Raw genomic sequence first — 16,832 nt, forward strand, 5'->3', positions numbered from 1 at the left:
CTCCAGCAGACACAACAAATTCACAGCCCTCTTATTATGTATGTGGTAAATGCTGGTACCTACATGTAATACGTTCCCCTCCAGGCCAGGGTATACAGTTATTATTAGGATTGCTTCATATGCTTTTTAAGAGAGAGAGAAAGATACAGACAGACAGAAGGGGGGGGGGGGGCAGAGAGAGAAATGTGGAGGGGAGAGTTTGCGTTTTTCTGTCTTTCCATTTTGCCTTATGTCTGGATGCAAGCGGAATGCTTATAATCTGTGTGCCAATGTCCGATTTTGGGCCAAACCTGGTTTTACTGCCTGCCTGTTGATGGTTTTACCCTATTTTGGAAGTCTTAATCTGAATATGGATGATGCAACTCTTGCATAAATCTGAATATGGATGATGCAACTCTTGCATCCGTGAGGGGTTTGAGATATTCACGGTAACCATCAATTATGGCTGCCAAAATATGAAATTACTATGTAGTATATTTCCTTATGAACAGTGAAAATTTTAAAAGAAAAAATATGGATATTGTTATATTTCATGGATGCTGAATCCAAATCTGGATGACACAACTCGTGCATCCTTGAGGATTTTGAAATATATGCAAGATGCCCTCGAAAAATGAGTATTTCCATATTTCCTTTTAAATTGTGAAGAAATGAAAAGATTTGATGGTATTATCCTATAAGAAGAGTGTTAAATCCAAATCTGGTTGATGGAAATCTTACACTCCTGAGGGTCTTGAAATATCCAAGATTTTTGGTGGGCAATTTTTGTAGTCATCTTGGATATCTCAAAACTCTCTAGAGCTGGGTTTATCATCTTTCCCATTTTCAAAACACATGTCAATACCCAATATCAAAACATGTTTGCAAAGGCCTTTTGGATCACGTTTCTCAGAGCTATTGTGGTTATCATCTCTATCATGAATCGAGAGGGAGGCCATGTCAATGCGGAGGTCCATTACACAGTTTGACCCAAGGAGCGGAGATCATGTACAATTGTATTTGGTAGTGGTTGGCGTTGGTAGATCCAAGTTACCAATGCATTTCAAAACAACTTTGCGTTTATCATCTCCACAGAAATGTGTTTCTGGCTCAAACGCGTTTGTGATTGCACTTTAACATCATAATCAAAACAGCTTTGCCTTGAATATCATCTGCCCAAACCTCCTTGAAAGTTGTTTAGAAACCTCACTTCTACTCCAGAAATGAGTAACTGATAAATGTACCCGAGGATCCATGAGTTGCATCCACCAGAATTGAATTCAGCACCTTCAAAATACGATAAAATCATCAACAAACATTGGGAGGAAGGTGAAAACATTTCAGACTGTGATACCCAGACTAGTATGTGGTCAGGGACATTTCTTCTTTTTTTTTCAAAGCTGCCGAGCATGGCCTATTTCCACCAGTTGTTTCCCTGACTGCCTGTACCCCTGCTGTGATCTTGTGGTCTGAAAAATTGATGCATGGTCGCTGCTGCATGTGATTGCTTGTGCGTGGTAGGGATGATCATGGAGTTTGTAGTAGGCTCTCCATGGGATGATCATGGGATGATATTTCCAGAGAAGATGCTGTATGAGGCTTTAATGTACATAAGTTGTACAAAACTATGCACTAAATACTATATTGTTTTGTGTGTGCATGCGCATGTGTTTTGATTGTTTTTTGTAGTAATCACTCAGTTGGAAGTAGTTAATCTCATCTAATTGTACATGTAGGAACAAAGTTTATGCATATAAATCTTTTCTCTGATGACATGATGAATCTACAGACTGGGACACAGGGCCTTGTGTTTGTGTTCATTGCTTTTTGACATATTTTCTCATAGCAGCTTTATATAAGATTTGGGCTTATTAATTTTTTTTTTGTTCCTTTTTTTCCTCATGATCTCTTACTTTTTAGGGGCCATTACAGTGTATATCAAAATTTTCCCGAAATGGAAATGATGATTATGTGAAGTTAAGTATGATACGTATGTGCACATGTAACATCTAATTGATCACCATTTACCTTCTCTCTTCTTTACCCATAATCTTATTTGTATTATTATTATTATTATTAAATTTTATTATTATTATTATTATTATTATTATTATTATTATTATTATTATTATTATTATTATTATTATTATTATTATTATTATTATTATCATTTATCAATTCCAGCGAGAAATTGAGGTCTATGCAGATACATTGTATGATCATTTACTATGACAGTGTATTGTCAGTATGTATAGTGACTTATTTTCATCTATCACTTGCAGAGAATTTAATACTTTGGTACAAGGTCCACGTCACATAGTCTGTTACAAAAATTTAATTTATAGTGTGTAATGCCATGTTTTGACCTCAGAGATCCGTACAAATATGCTTTGTAAATAAAGGTCTAGATGATTTTGTTTGCACAGGCCAGAATATTTGCTACAGCATGTACAGTTGTATGACACTGTCTGTAGAAGAGCCGTCTTGTGCAACCTCTCCTAGATCACCCTCAGTTTCACCTGAAGATATTACACGGGTATCTTTAATCACAGAGAGCAAAATGTGACAAATTTGATATCTTGAAAACCTTATCACTCTGGCATTGAAAAGTGCTGTTTCAGCATTAAATTGTCTAATACTTCAAGCAGTTTACTATAGTATAGCAATGAAAAACAAAAGAGCTATGTTAGAAGGTTTTTTTTTCTGCTTCTTCATATTGATAATTGAAATTATACTGAATATTGAAATTACAATGTATACGTTCTCTTTCTTGGCAGTTAGTTGCTATAGAGACAAAAGTGATACCAGCTGTGCTTTCAGTTAGAAAAAGACAGGTATCTATAAAGATTTATTATGTGAACACATTGTTATCCTACATTACATGTATAATGTATTTGTATGAACAACTGGGGGGGGGGGGAGGGTGTCCGTGGACAATGATATTCAAGGTCAAATTAGGTTGTTGATCTACACATTCTTGAACACTGATGTATACATTAATTCGAATATCTCAGTTCATCATATATTGGTGTTTGTATTGAAAAGAAGATACATGAAGCCTTCTTTGTGAATCTTGTTAATATTAAGAGAACCCCAAGTCATTTGCATTGCATTTCATTTGTTTTTCATTCTACAACCATCTCACAAGATGTTAGAGAAAGACACGTTGCTTCACAGCACACATTGCATCCAAGAATCTTACAATGGTCACAATCATTTTCATAGTGTACATGGAGAATACATACTATGGAATAATGAAGATGAAGGTATTGTATTTTAGTTTAGAAGAAATAATGGAAGGATGCCTTGCAGTTATTCCTGTGATGATTAAAACGAAATGCAACAAGACAAACAAAAATGGAGGAACAGGAAGACACCAGTCACAAACCCTAAAGAGAGATTGATTTCTTGTAGAATTGTTGAATGCAAATGTATGACGAATTCATACTTGTAATGAATTGTCTGAGCTTGTCTTACTGCACATGCTGATTGTTCCAGCTGTCCCCAAACAAGAGTAAGAGCCCTCATAAATCCAAGCTGGACAATCAGTGTACGTGTGCTGTCATATGCTATGTCAGTCAATCAGCCATAACTGAGCCATGCTGTGCAAGCACTACGTATGGTGATGCCCATTTTACACCTGCAACTGCAGGCATCAGTAGCCCCAGTAGTAGGCATGCTCTTGTTGAACAGTGACTGATAATGTTCAAGTGTGGATGCTCTACTATGATGTGAAGCCCTCCAACAGAAAGAAAACTTCAATAACCCCTACGATACTTACGTTTAGATTGAAGATATAAGATAGTATTACATAAACAAGCAAAAAATTTGTGCCCTCTCATTTTTGCACTAGTTTCATGTCACATGAAATGCTCAAAGATTTCCTCAGTGAAAATTTTGACTTGGAAAGTAAAGCACTTCTATAATTATGAGTAGACCCAAGAGCAATCATGTGCCTTGCTTGTAGGAAGAGTATCCATACATTTTACAGGAAGACATCAAACTATAATGTTCCTATGTCCTCCATGAATCAGAGTTTACTGGCATACTGTATGAAATGGGTTATTCCTTTCAGATGTAGAGACTAGAGTGGTCACATGTTTTAATATGTGAAAGGGGTTTCAGCAAGCTCCTGTTCTGAGCTCATCACATGGATGGGGGCTATGATTGATGATGATGAGGACATGGTACAGGTACAACTGTACTTACTATCTTTACAGCATCGCTGTCACACCATAATTGAAATGAGGAATATGTTGTATAGGAAGTATAATTTCCAGTTACCAGTGTTGCAGAGTCAGAAGGCTGAAATCACCATGGTCAAGTGATGATATGAATAGAAATTAGGAAGTTATTAAGAAAAATTGAAAAATTCACACAATTGTCATATTGCTAATAATTAAGGCTGTGTTCAACCACTGTGTACTCTGTAAAAATTGTGCATCTGTGCATTTGAATCACATTTTTCTCCTACTATCTTTGAGTAGAGTTATGCATCACCATGACACCGTTTATTTTCTTACTGAAGAACTACATTTTGCAAGCATTGGAAATGACCAAAGGATTATCTCCTTCTGTTCTGCATTGTTTTATTATATTATCATTTTGTCATGTTGATTTTTGTAACATCAATAAGACCTGTGCAGCAAATCTAGATCCTTTCATTATACCAGTGTACCTTATAATTTTCTCCCATTTCTATGAACTGTAAATGAGTCATATGATATACACGATGTATCCCTGGAAAACGATCAGGAGACAAAGCACATGGCGGGGTGTGTACAAACGCTAGACACAACACAGATATGTAGGCAGATGGGTAGCTTTGTCCTTGACATCAATGGGTATTGCTGCTTGCTACTCACTATTTATGGCAGTCTGCAGGTACTGCTTTATTCTAGCCATCGGAAAAAGCTCTGTGTCTAAAGCCTATCGTGTGATACCAATGTCAAGAGACGTCAGTCCATCCCCAGACATCCATTATGCGTCTTCCATGCTGGAACATTACATGCCGTACAAGGAGTAGACTCTGTGGAACAGCATGATAGCATTATACAGTGTATACTATCACATATCAGGGAGCTGACATTGAGTCATGACCAGCATCTTTTACAGACAAACCTGTAATAGTGACCACCTAGGTACAGTGGTCATTGAGAGTAGATTGCACAGGGTAGTAGTGCATTAGGCCTACAGATCGTATACTGTTATTATGCTATGTCTCACTATGTCTCAGCTATGCCAATATCTTTCTTTTTTTCATGCTAAAGGGGCAGTTTAAGTTTCTGTTCTGTTATCATTACACTTAGATTCAATCATGAAGAATCCACACAGTTGCAATCAGTGTAATCAATTACATGTTAGCATGATATTGACATGAATTATATGTGAATTAGTATTATTAAACATGATCTATACAAAATATGACACTATCCTCCTTTGGTTACAAGCAGCAGCATGTCAGTGTGTTTACACTTTACAGAACTGGATCAAGGCCAGACTGAACAACTAGTGATACTGGGAATCAGAACAGTTTCACTTGTAATTATGATAACTAAGTATTCCCTTGTCTATGATGTAGATGTTGATACAGAGCCCAGCCACTGGTATTCTTGTCTGTCATGATGTTATGTGCTCAAAAGACCCTACAATGCACTTTCTCTGTTCCCTGTGGGTTTAGGACCTTGCCTGTAGCCCAGCAGATAATCAAATTATGACGAATCACAATTTCTTCATGAGACCTGTGATGCATGTCCTGAAAATGGTAGTGATAATTTGCTGTTACCATGGCGTTAATTGAAATTCTTGCAAGTGATTGCTTTCTGGCTGCTGCCGTAGTAGGTTTTCTGCAATTATTACAAACCTTTAATTAGTCTAAATGAAACAGGCACATGGGGTTATTATTTTTTTGTTCATTATTATTGGCACATATACAATAAAAATTCAATTTTTAGAAATAGATAATGAGTGGTGGGGGAGCAGGGAGATGGGAAGAGAAGGGAGCAGATACAGTGATCCTCTACTAGAGACTTGTATGCTTTTGAGGGAGGTTGCAGATCCAAAGTCAAGGGACTTGAAGCCCTCAGGAATTGGCATTTCGAACCCAGACATTAAAAAAAAAAAAAAAAAATCTGCATATATACATGTAATAGGCCTATTTCAGAGAGCAAAAGTTGTCATTGATACTGCAGGTTGGTCAAATTGCGCTTGGAGAATAATGCATCTACCTTTAATAATCGTATCATAAAATACCACCTATTGCACTGTGATGCATGTTTCCTATTTCTTCCTGTGAAGATGCGCTTATGGTCAGTGCTCACATGTTGACCTACCAAGAAGAAGTGTACATTTGGACCAAAAAATAAAAAAATATCAAGTAGTATTTCGTGAATGAGAATGGTACCAACTGAAATACTACATTATCGATTACTGTGGTATTTATTACCAATGGTAATTCTACTGTAAATGCGCCTACAGCTGTTGTATCGAGAATGGAATGTTACTTGATGTACTATACCCGGTAAAGCAATCCATGTGACTACATAATTTTTTAGCATCTGAACACTTTGCGGCTCTGAACAGCTTTCAGAAACATGCGTCAAAAACGAGACTGCGTGCAAGTTCTTTCGAAAGCACGAAACCCCGCTTTCCTCAAATGCCCATTCAGTGTGTATGTGCTGTATGCATGATGGGTTTACTTTGCCATCCACTGTCTGAATCTAGAATGTCAGAGCCCAACGCCGATACTCATGCAGTAGACAAGGGATAAAATAAGACACCCTTTAACTGTGACATTCTCTCTGCCCACAATGTATTCCACACAGACTTTGCCTGTCTCTGTGAGATTCTTCTCTCATCCCCAGGCCTGTGCCTTCAAGGTTGAGAGGCATTAGAAATTGGTTTCCAATTGTTAGTCAATGCTTCAGGACTCCTGATTTTCACTCTGTTTGTACCTTTTGGAATAATTATATCCCTTCCACTTTGAAAGATCTTTCTTTCTTCCTAGAAAGTCATATTTCACTTATAAACCTTTGTATAAACCATAACCACATACACAGGAATGTACACGTATGCACTCTTACTGTAAGTTTAATTCTGAATGGTGAGAAGATTTATAATACCCAAATCAACAAAAGCTGGTACTGACACATAGCCATGTCGAGTCATTGAAGCGGAGGTTCACATACCAGAGCAAGATTTGTGGTGATTTTCATGTTAGGAAAAAAACAAAAACAAAACAAAAACATTTTGCCCCTGCTATTCTATGAAAAATTGTGCTCCACAAACAGTCTACAATAGTAAATGACAAAAAAAGATTGAACGAAAGAATAGATAACATCAGGGGTACCTACAAGTAAGTATTTTGTTTGCTTTATACAGTGACTGGTTTTGCATCCTAACCTTGACACAGACCATGATTTTAATTTTGTGTACCAGTAAAGTACACACACTCTCTGTGTGACAGCCAGTGAAGTACAAAAGTAGAGAGTGTCTATAAGTCTGTCGGTATCACATGATTAGTATAGCATGACAGACAGGGACTTCAGAATATTAAATGATGTCAAAAATTTACAATGGATTTGTTTTCTAGTGTATGCCTGTATTTGTCCTATTTAGCCCCTTTTTGTAGCACATTGTGATGTCAAGTCCTTGTGCAGTAGCACCATTTGTTATCACACATCCAGTAGTATGTTTGTTTTGTTGTGTGTCATCGTGCGTGAAGATATGGGAAGAAGGTAGATAGATAGAGATATGAGGCATGGCGAGAGGGAGCATTCATGACTTGCCATACGTGCATTTAACCCAGTTAGCATTTACGAAGTGTGCTCGGTTGCAAACGTATCCTGGCGCATGACCTAGATGCATGGAGCATTAGTGATATTCTCGGCCTTGGGACAACTCTCACAGACATTGGGCCATGTGCATGGGCCAAAGTATCTTCCTCGATTCACAGCTGCAATCATGATAGCTGCTTAATGAGGTCTTTCAGTTTCCTCTATGCGAAAGCCCGTCATTGTATAGCTCAGAAATGACTTTAATAGAATGACTAGTCTCATGACTAATGCTTGTTGTGAATATATGCAGTGTAGATGTGTCCAGACATCCTTGTCATAGCTTAGCTATGTTAATTTCGTCTCTCTTGTGATCCCTCTGGATGAAGAACTTATTACGTGTACCTCTGGCAAGGATTTTATGTTTTTACCACCATTTGTTTGTTTGTTTGTTTGTTTGTTTTTGTGCAAAATAACTCAAAAAAGTTGTGTGGGGATTTACATGAAACTTGTACAGGAAAAGTTGATAATGACACAAGGAACAGATGATTAAAATTTGGTAGTTATTCGGGAATTTTTATGGATTTTTAAAGGATTTCTTCTTTTTTTTTGACAGATAAGGTCAATGAATTTGGGAGTTCAAGCTGGGCGTGTTTTGGGTTTGCATAATTGTATGCGCTCTAAAGCGTGCTGTGCTTGGACTGCTGTAAAACATGATATATTTGCGGCATGAATTTTTCGCGAATTGGAGCCGACGGCCTTTTTTGCGGCATGACATTTTTGCGAACTGCCACTGGCATTCAATACATATAGTGTAGACAAGAACTTTCGCGTGCATTTTAATTTCGCGAATCTTGGCGCTCGCAAAATTCGCGAAATTAAAATGCACACAAACATTCCTTTTTTTACAGTATTATAGGTGCAGGGGCAGCTGGATGCTAATGACGTACACAAAGGGCTTCCACAGTACAGTGTGTATTGGGAAATAGGGTAATTTTCAGCTTGTGTGTATGGGTGGAAGTGAGGTGCTTGGCGGAGATCTGTGCTCTCCAAGTGCTTTTCTAGTGTATTTTTTTTTGACAGAGGTAGAAGCCATACTGCTTACAAAATGCTGTAATTTTCTTTTCTTTCCTCTTTTTTCACTGAATGATGTTGATGTTTCAATGTGAAATTATCCACATTTAGCTTATAGATATGGCTGGAGCAATGTTTTACTTCCATTGCATTTGAGAGTGGAAATGAATTGCAAAACATTCATAATAATGTACCATCACTCCAGTATAGGCCTACAATGCAGTAGGTTGTTATTTGTGGTGGCTGAATAGTCATTTAATTGCAGAAGCCAGACTACTGTACATGTATATTGTAGGTTAGTTGGAGGAACTGTGTGAAGCTCCATGGTTTTTCTGCTCCCAGAAGAGCCCAGCTCAAGGGACCTTGTGTCCACAAGAATGGATAGAGCTACACTCCCAGGGGCATTCATAATTTAGAGCTTGATTGGTTTAATAATTGGAGGTCAAAGTTAGACTAGTCTTGCCTCCAGACCGTTATTTCTTCCCCACTTCACAGTGCCTATTGTGTTCTTTTATAGTTACAGTGAGAATGAATAACTGGTACAGTGTGGACAACTACAATTGTATGTCAAGATGCCAACTGTAAAGCAATAAATTTTTGTGGCATGAAATTGTCGTGAATTGGAGCCGACAGCCTTTTTCACAGCATTAAATTTTCAGGAATTGCCTCTGGCATTCAGTGCATTGTACCGTGTAGACAAGAACTGTCATTTGCATTTTAAGTTCCTGAATCTTAGCCCTTGCAAAATTTGCAAAATTAAGATGCATACATGGTGAAAAATTGTGGTTTTACAGTACATGCTATTCCATTAAAATCAAAACAGGAGTTATGGCAGACAATATCAATAAACTCTTCCTTGAGTCTAGAATATTAAAAAGGCGTGAGGTTTGTCCACTTTTACTGCCAGGAGAGCTCAGCTAGTGACCTCCGCCAATCCAGAGGTCTCGGGTCATTAAATCAGCAGTGGACCGGGCATCAGTGATGTCAATACCATCTGCGAAAGAGAACTTGCTGGATTTTTTTTTACAATATTTCTGCGTGTAATAAATGTATCAATGTAATCTCAGTTTTCATAGGATAATAAAATATGAAATTGTAAGACTGATGGGGAAAGTGTGGAGTAATTATGATATCCTCACGAGTCACATTTACAGGTAGCACTTTGCAATCACATCTTTATCACTTTTGTCTCAATGTCAGAGAGTTTAAAGCTTTTTGATAGTGTTCTGTTCATAGTGTGCAAATACCGTAAAGCAACCACCTTTTCCCGAAATATTATAAATGCATGTGATCGTAATCTGATATGTCTTCAAGTATAGGCCTCAACACATCTCACAATTATTCCAGATTTTGTAGAGGAGAAAGAGTTAGTTTCCTAGAGTAATTGTTTTGTGATGGGCAGTTCCAATAGACTTAACCACCCCCCCCCCCCCCTAAAAAAAAGAGAGAAAAACAAACGAATAACAACCCAGTAACACACACCCTCTGTTGTAATGTTCTTTTCTTGCAGATTTGCATAGCAAAGTATGGTAGAACTACAGTGTAATGGTATCAAGTCATGAAAGCCAACTTATCATGGATTGCACATTACCAAACTATTTTTATTACCAAACTATTTTCATGAGTGTATCTTTCATAGAGACAACATGCATATGGCAAGTCTGTGATGATATAATTTATCTAACAGATTTCTGGTAAACTTCAACTAGGTCTTGTTGCCAAATTATTGTCCCTTGACTGCTATGTAGTTTCTCCTGGAAATACATTCAGTTTACAAACCAGGGTTTTACACTAACAGTTTTCACAGGTGACCATTTGACTATTTGAATTAAAAAATTTTGGTGGCCCAAAAAAGAATGTAGAGGCCCAAAATAAAAGGAAACATGAAATCTAATTAATTTTACTTGCCCAATCTGACCACCAAAAGATTAACCTTTTTGGAAATTTTGTGGCCCAACATCAATTTTTCAGTGGTCCTGAGCCACTGGGCCACTGCAAATTTCGGACCTAAGTAATTACTATTTGATGAGACACATGAAAATCAAAACTGCAAATTAAAGAATGTCAATAACACATAACAGTAAGTGCTGAATTTGATACCTATACAGTAAGATGTCAAACAAAAAACCAATTTGATACCAAAATATTATAGCAGACCTGTACTTAGACACATTGTACTTTTCATTCATCTTTGATGCTGATTTAAGTGATTTGATTGTGACCGGATTTTGGAAGTATGGTCAAATGGTTTTGCAGACATTGCTGCTGGAAATGTTCTTGCAGGAAATTGTTGTCCCAGTAATCCAGTCAGGCTTCAAATAGACATCTTGCTGGGTGCACAGTGATACCGGAACTCCGCATACTGAGCAAGAGTTACCCTTTCCTGTGAACAAATTATTCTGTCAGGTAGACATTTTTAACTTGCTGCAACCCTCATGGCTGATTTTGCTAGCCTTAGCCTGGTGGGATGATTTCGAAAATATGTTTATTGAAAATTAATTCAGAATTTTCCAGAGTTTGCTTTTAAAAACTGTAATACAATGTAGCAGGAAAATGAGCCTTTAAAAAAAAAAATCTGACTGTATTCTGACAATATGTCTTCAAGATATCAATGCCATCCCATTAACACTGCTAATCTGGTATTTGCTTGAAATTCAAATTATACATACCCCCATCCACCTCCCTGAACAGTGTTCAAACATCAAATTCCCAAAATAGATAACTAATGCTCATCACATCCAGTGGTTTGTAATGGGGTCTGGGCCATGTGATACCGCATGGTGTTTGTGCGACATCTGTTCAAACATTGATTTAAATGTCCTTTTGTCCGTCCTCTTGTTTCTCTGCTCCTTATGTAGGATGAGCTCGACCTTCCCGTTAAGATCAAGGTTGGGAACCTGGGGAAGCTGACGCTAAAGATACCCTGGAAGAACATCTACTCTGCACCCGTGGTGGCCACTCTGGAGGGACTCTATGTGGTAGCAGTGCCCAACGCTGGTAAGATGCTAAGAGGCTATAGTTAAACCACTTGCATGTTGTATTATCAGTCCTCTTTTACCAAGTATCCCAAATCTTGAAAACAAGAATAAAAAAGGGTTATTTTCAATCCTGGTATCTCATGTCTAAGAATGTCAGAGGTATTGTATTTCCATTTTGTCTATATATGTACAATATCAATGTAGCCATTAGTCTATTTATATGTTGTTTATTTACTTATTCATCTCCTTATTTATCTACAAGTTATCTGTCTATCTATCTATCTATCTATCTATCTATCTATCAATCAATCATCTATATTACAATGACTGAAAGAAGTTCAAACTCTAGTATGTTTCTGCATCGATGTGATTTTGTGCATAAAGTCAGTATGATATGACAGTTTTTTGAAAGCATAAATTTGATTTTAGCTTCATAGCTATTGATGCTAGTGTTGTATAAGAGGGCAATTTACTTGCTGCACTTTGGACCAAATTCGGTGAATTTCAGAGTTGTACAAAATATGCATGTATTTTTGCGTGATAACACCAAAGTTACTGTGTCATTATTGCAATACAGGGCTATGTCATTGGTCATTTTTCATAGCAGAAATAGGTCAGGCTCAATGTGACATACACTTTAAGACATCTCGATTAGATACTTTGTGCTGTTTGTGGTGCATCTGTCAATGTGCCATATTTTGATATGCTTCTAGCTTCAATCTGTGATGAAAACATCACCTGTTTACAGGTATTTCAGTGTTGTCATTTGTAATCATGGTGGAAGATCTGTTTGTGAAAGATTAGATATTTTTTATTGCAAAGTTTCCTAAAGCTGCAAATCATCTAGTACTCAGAACTTACAACAGAAAAAAAGGATGTATTTTCATCAGTTCTTTTAACTCTATCACTAGGCATACCATCACATATTAAAGGCGCTGTTTTTTGTCTTTGTTTTTCTTTTATGGTAATGTTGATCGACATCTTTGGTAAACTTTGGTGGAATTTTAAAGGCACATAGAATAGGATACCACTGTAGCTATGTTATGCAAGAGTGCTTCATGACTCATCTACAAATATAAAAGCTTTGTAGTTGCTGGTAGTATTAACTTCGCTGAAAGTGCTAGGAACTATAGTGACTTTTACAACTTTGTTGTTACTCTTGAGAGCAATATGAAGGGGATATAAGAAGTAGAAAAGCTACTGCCAAGTTTGCTGATATTTTACTTTTGTCTTGGATAAACCGATGTGAAGCCAATCAAGTTTTTGATTGGATATCAAGATATATTTAAAAATCATTGAAACCACGTTATACATGTAATATGTGGTTGTAACTGCTGTGATAAATCTTCTTTAGTATTTCCTGTAGTTGTGAATGTGATACCAATTTTATATCATACAGAGTTGTATTCTATACAACTCTTTATGATCAATAATTGATCATACTATATTATCATAACTGTCGTATGATCATGCAATATGATCTTAATTGTAATATGATCATGCCATATAATCATATTTTAATATGATCGTGCCATATGATCATGTAGAATGATCATTCTCTGAGATCAATTTAGATGCAATTATCTCACAGAAATGTTTGATGCCATCAAAAACTATGCTGTGTACTACTCTCATTATGAGGTTAGAGTACCTTGTGGTCATTCATTTGTTAACAGCTGGCCTAGCCTACAGGTAATAACTCTAATAAACCAAGTACCAGTATATTTCTCAAGTGGGGGTTACTAAAATAATTAATTTACAAAATTGCCAGACAGATAGCTCTCAGGTTACATATTAAGTGTTTGTAATGTTTATTTGTGTGTAAAACTGAAAAGGTCAGTAACCCTCATTTGCATTATATGTGTTGCTCTTTTATTTTTTTTTCTAATCTGTCTTTTAGTCTAGTTACAAGAAACAGGAGAGGTAAAAAAAACCACCAACAACAAACAAACAAAGAATTTCTTCCTTAGATATTCATTTTACTACAACTGCTTTACCATATGTGGAAAAGTCACTCTAAAAGTAAAGGTCATTTGGTGTCCCAAGCTTTTACTCCTTTTTAGCACACCTGAGCCAGAGGCTCACAGCATGATAAAAAATGTAATTCCACATTGGCATAATATGGTTGTAACTTTATCAAAGGTATAGCACATTTTGCTGTCATCACATTATATTGTATGTTCAAGTTTGATATGTAGGGGTGTATTTATGTTCAAGTTAATAGAATTTCTCATGCATGGATCAAATGTATTTACAGACCTCCCAATAATTCTGAATTTGGAGGAAAGAATCTGAATTTTTACCATTCCCAGCTCCTGTTCAGTAGGAATTTCCTCTTCTTTTTTTTTTTTATAACTTTACTACACACTCCTATTACGGGAACTGCTCTTTCTTTGCTACTTTTAAACCAAATCATCCATATTTTTTTTTCCAGTCTGAAAGAATGGATGGTCTGTATTTATTCTGGTTTTTATTTCAATAATTTGTTGAAAATAATATGTGTTTGTATGTGTAAAAGTGCCCATACCATATGTGCAGATATGGCTTCAGAAGAACACATGCCTAGTGTAAATTTATGTGCTGCAGCCATTTTGTAATTCTTATTCTGCTCACAGGAATTCTGTAAATCATGTGGTCTAGTGAGACGAAATCACGTGTGGTGGTGTCACATGTGTAGTTGTCCATGCCATGATAGCAGTATTTGCTGTACAAATAATTATGTGGTGATTTCTGAAGAGAGCACAGTATTGTTTGCATACGGGGAAAACCCGCCATAATTATCTTGGCATAAAGTTGACTTGAAGTGGTGCACAATCATGAGATTATCGTGGCTTTGAGATATCAAAAGCTGTAGCTTTTAATAGCTGAATTCTTTGGTCCAAGATACCTCATATACACTCATAAATTGTGTAGACTGGTCAAATGGTTTCAAATCAACATTTGTAGCAACCCTGTACAAAATGTAGGGCTCCATGCATATATTCACCAATTACTGGGAGATCTGTGTACTTCCCCTCTGCATTCTAAAGATACAAAATATTTAGTTAGCATCACAAAATATACAAACTATTTACATTGGTTTTTATTTTTGTTTAATTATTTATTGATTGATTTTAATATATTATATATTATTTATTAACTTTTATTTATTTATTTATTGTCCCCGCCGAACGAGTTCGAGCAGGGGACTATGAAACGGGCTCCGTACGTGTGTGTGTCCGTGTGTCTGTCTGTCCGTCCGTCTGTCTGTCTGTCTGTGCGTCCGTGTGTGATCAAAATGTTCAATTTACTACTTCTCTGTCATTTATGAGCCAATTTTGATTCTGTTTGCTTTATATGATAGCACTACATGGGAGCTTTGAAACTTCTACACAGAATTTCAGTTGTGACCTTTGACCTTGACCTTTGACCTATATTGTACATTTTGCTTCAAAATGCTACTCCTTCGCCATTTCTAACCCGATTTCGATTCCGTTTGCTTTATGTGATGGCACTAGGTGAGGGCTTCAAAACTTCTACACAGAATTTTGACCTTTGACTTCTTTGACCTTTGACCTTGATTTTTGACCTTTATTGTACATTGGCTACAAAATGCTACTCCTTCGCCATTTCTAACCCGATTTCGATTCCGTTTGCTTCATGTGAAGGCACTAGGTGAGGGCTTCAAAACTTCTACACAGAATTTTGACCTTTGACTTCTTTGACCTTTGACCTTGATTTTTGACCTGCATTGTACATTTTGCTACAAAATGCTAAGTAAACACTCCTTTGCCATTTCTAACCCCATTTCATTTCCATTTGCTTTATGTGATGGCACTACAGTCTAGGTGAGGGCTTCAAAACTTCTACACAGAATTTTGACCCTTGACTTCTTTGACCTTTGACCTTGATTTTTGACCTATGTTGTACATTGGCTACAAAATGCTCCTCCTTTGCCATTTCTAACCCGATTTCGATTCCGTTTTCTTTATGTGATGGCACTAGGTGAGGGCTTCAAAACTTCTACACGGAATTTTGACCTTTGACTTCTTTGACCTTTGACCTTGATTTTTGACCTATATTGTACATTGGCTACAAAATGCTACTCCTTCGCCATTTCTAACCCGATTTCGATTCCGTTTGCTTTTTGTGATGGCACTAGGTGAGGGCTTTAAAACTTCTACACAGAATTTTGACCGTTGACTTCTTTGACCTTTGACCTTGATTTTTGACCTATATTGTACATTGGCTACAAAATGCTACTCCTTTGCCATTTCTAACCCGATTTCGATTCCGTTTGCTTTTTGTGATGGCACTAGGTGAGGGCTTCAAAACTTCTACACAGAATTTTGACCTTTGACATCTTTGACCTTTGACCTTGATTTTTTACCGATATTGTACATTTTGCTACTAAATGCTACTTCCGGCGGGGACATATTTTACGCACCGCGTAATTTCTACTTTTCCTTGTTTATTCATTTATTTTGTTTTAGCTTTTAATTATTTTTTTTCTTTTGCCCAATTTTGACTGCACATTTCTCCCGCAACTTTTGAGCAAGTAATCTTCCTGGGGACACTCTCTGTGCAATGAGTATTACATCAGAGGTGCTAACCATTACAATTATATAGTATTTAGTAGATAGACAGAGTGAAATACAATGATACAATATTGCCTCTTGAAAGTACAACTTTTCACCTTTCAAATGAAAAAAAAAAAAAATGAAGCCAATATAAACTGCAAAAAACTGCAGAAAACCGCATCATCATACATATCTAGAGAGATGTCCTGCAACCCCCATGAAAACGTTGAACGACAAGCCTATTATGGGCGGGAAATATGCGGCTTCTTTACAATTTTTTCATCATGATGTTGATGAAGTAGCAACATTTTACTTGCTCATTCTTACCAGGGGAAAAAAAATTCTGACATTTGAGTGGCCCAGGGCCAACGGGCTAGTAGTGGTGTCAAGATTTCATGAAAATCTGATTTTCCTCTCCGAAATTTGATTGATTTATTTTTGTAGGATATCCGTTTGGGGTTTTTTTATGT

The 16,832-nt window shown here is 36.8% G+C and overlaps 1 protein-coding gene across 1 annotated transcript in view; it reads left to right on the forward strand.

The window, feature by feature from the left end:
- LOC139711742 (intermembrane lipid transfer protein VPS13A-like) overlaps window positions 1-16,832 on the forward strand; it is a 120,481-nt gene that overhangs the window by 5,968 nt on the left and 97,681 nt on the right. The window contains exon 3 of the mRNA XM_071623598.1: window positions 11,684-11,822. Within this exon, the coding sequence (XP_071479699.1) occupies window positions 11,684-11,822 (139 nt within the window). The remainder of the gene's footprint in view (window positions 1-11,683; window positions 11,823-16,832) is intronic.

This window comes from Diadema antillarum, unplaced genomic scaffold (genome assembly GCF_040938485.1).
Source record: "Diadema antillarum isolate AM-2024a unplaced genomic scaffold, OU_Dant_1.0 seq00001698_RagTag, whole genome shotgun sequence".
Lineage (NCBI taxonomy): Eukaryota > Metazoa > Echinodermata > Echinoidea > Diadematoida > Diadematidae > Diadema > Diadema antillarum.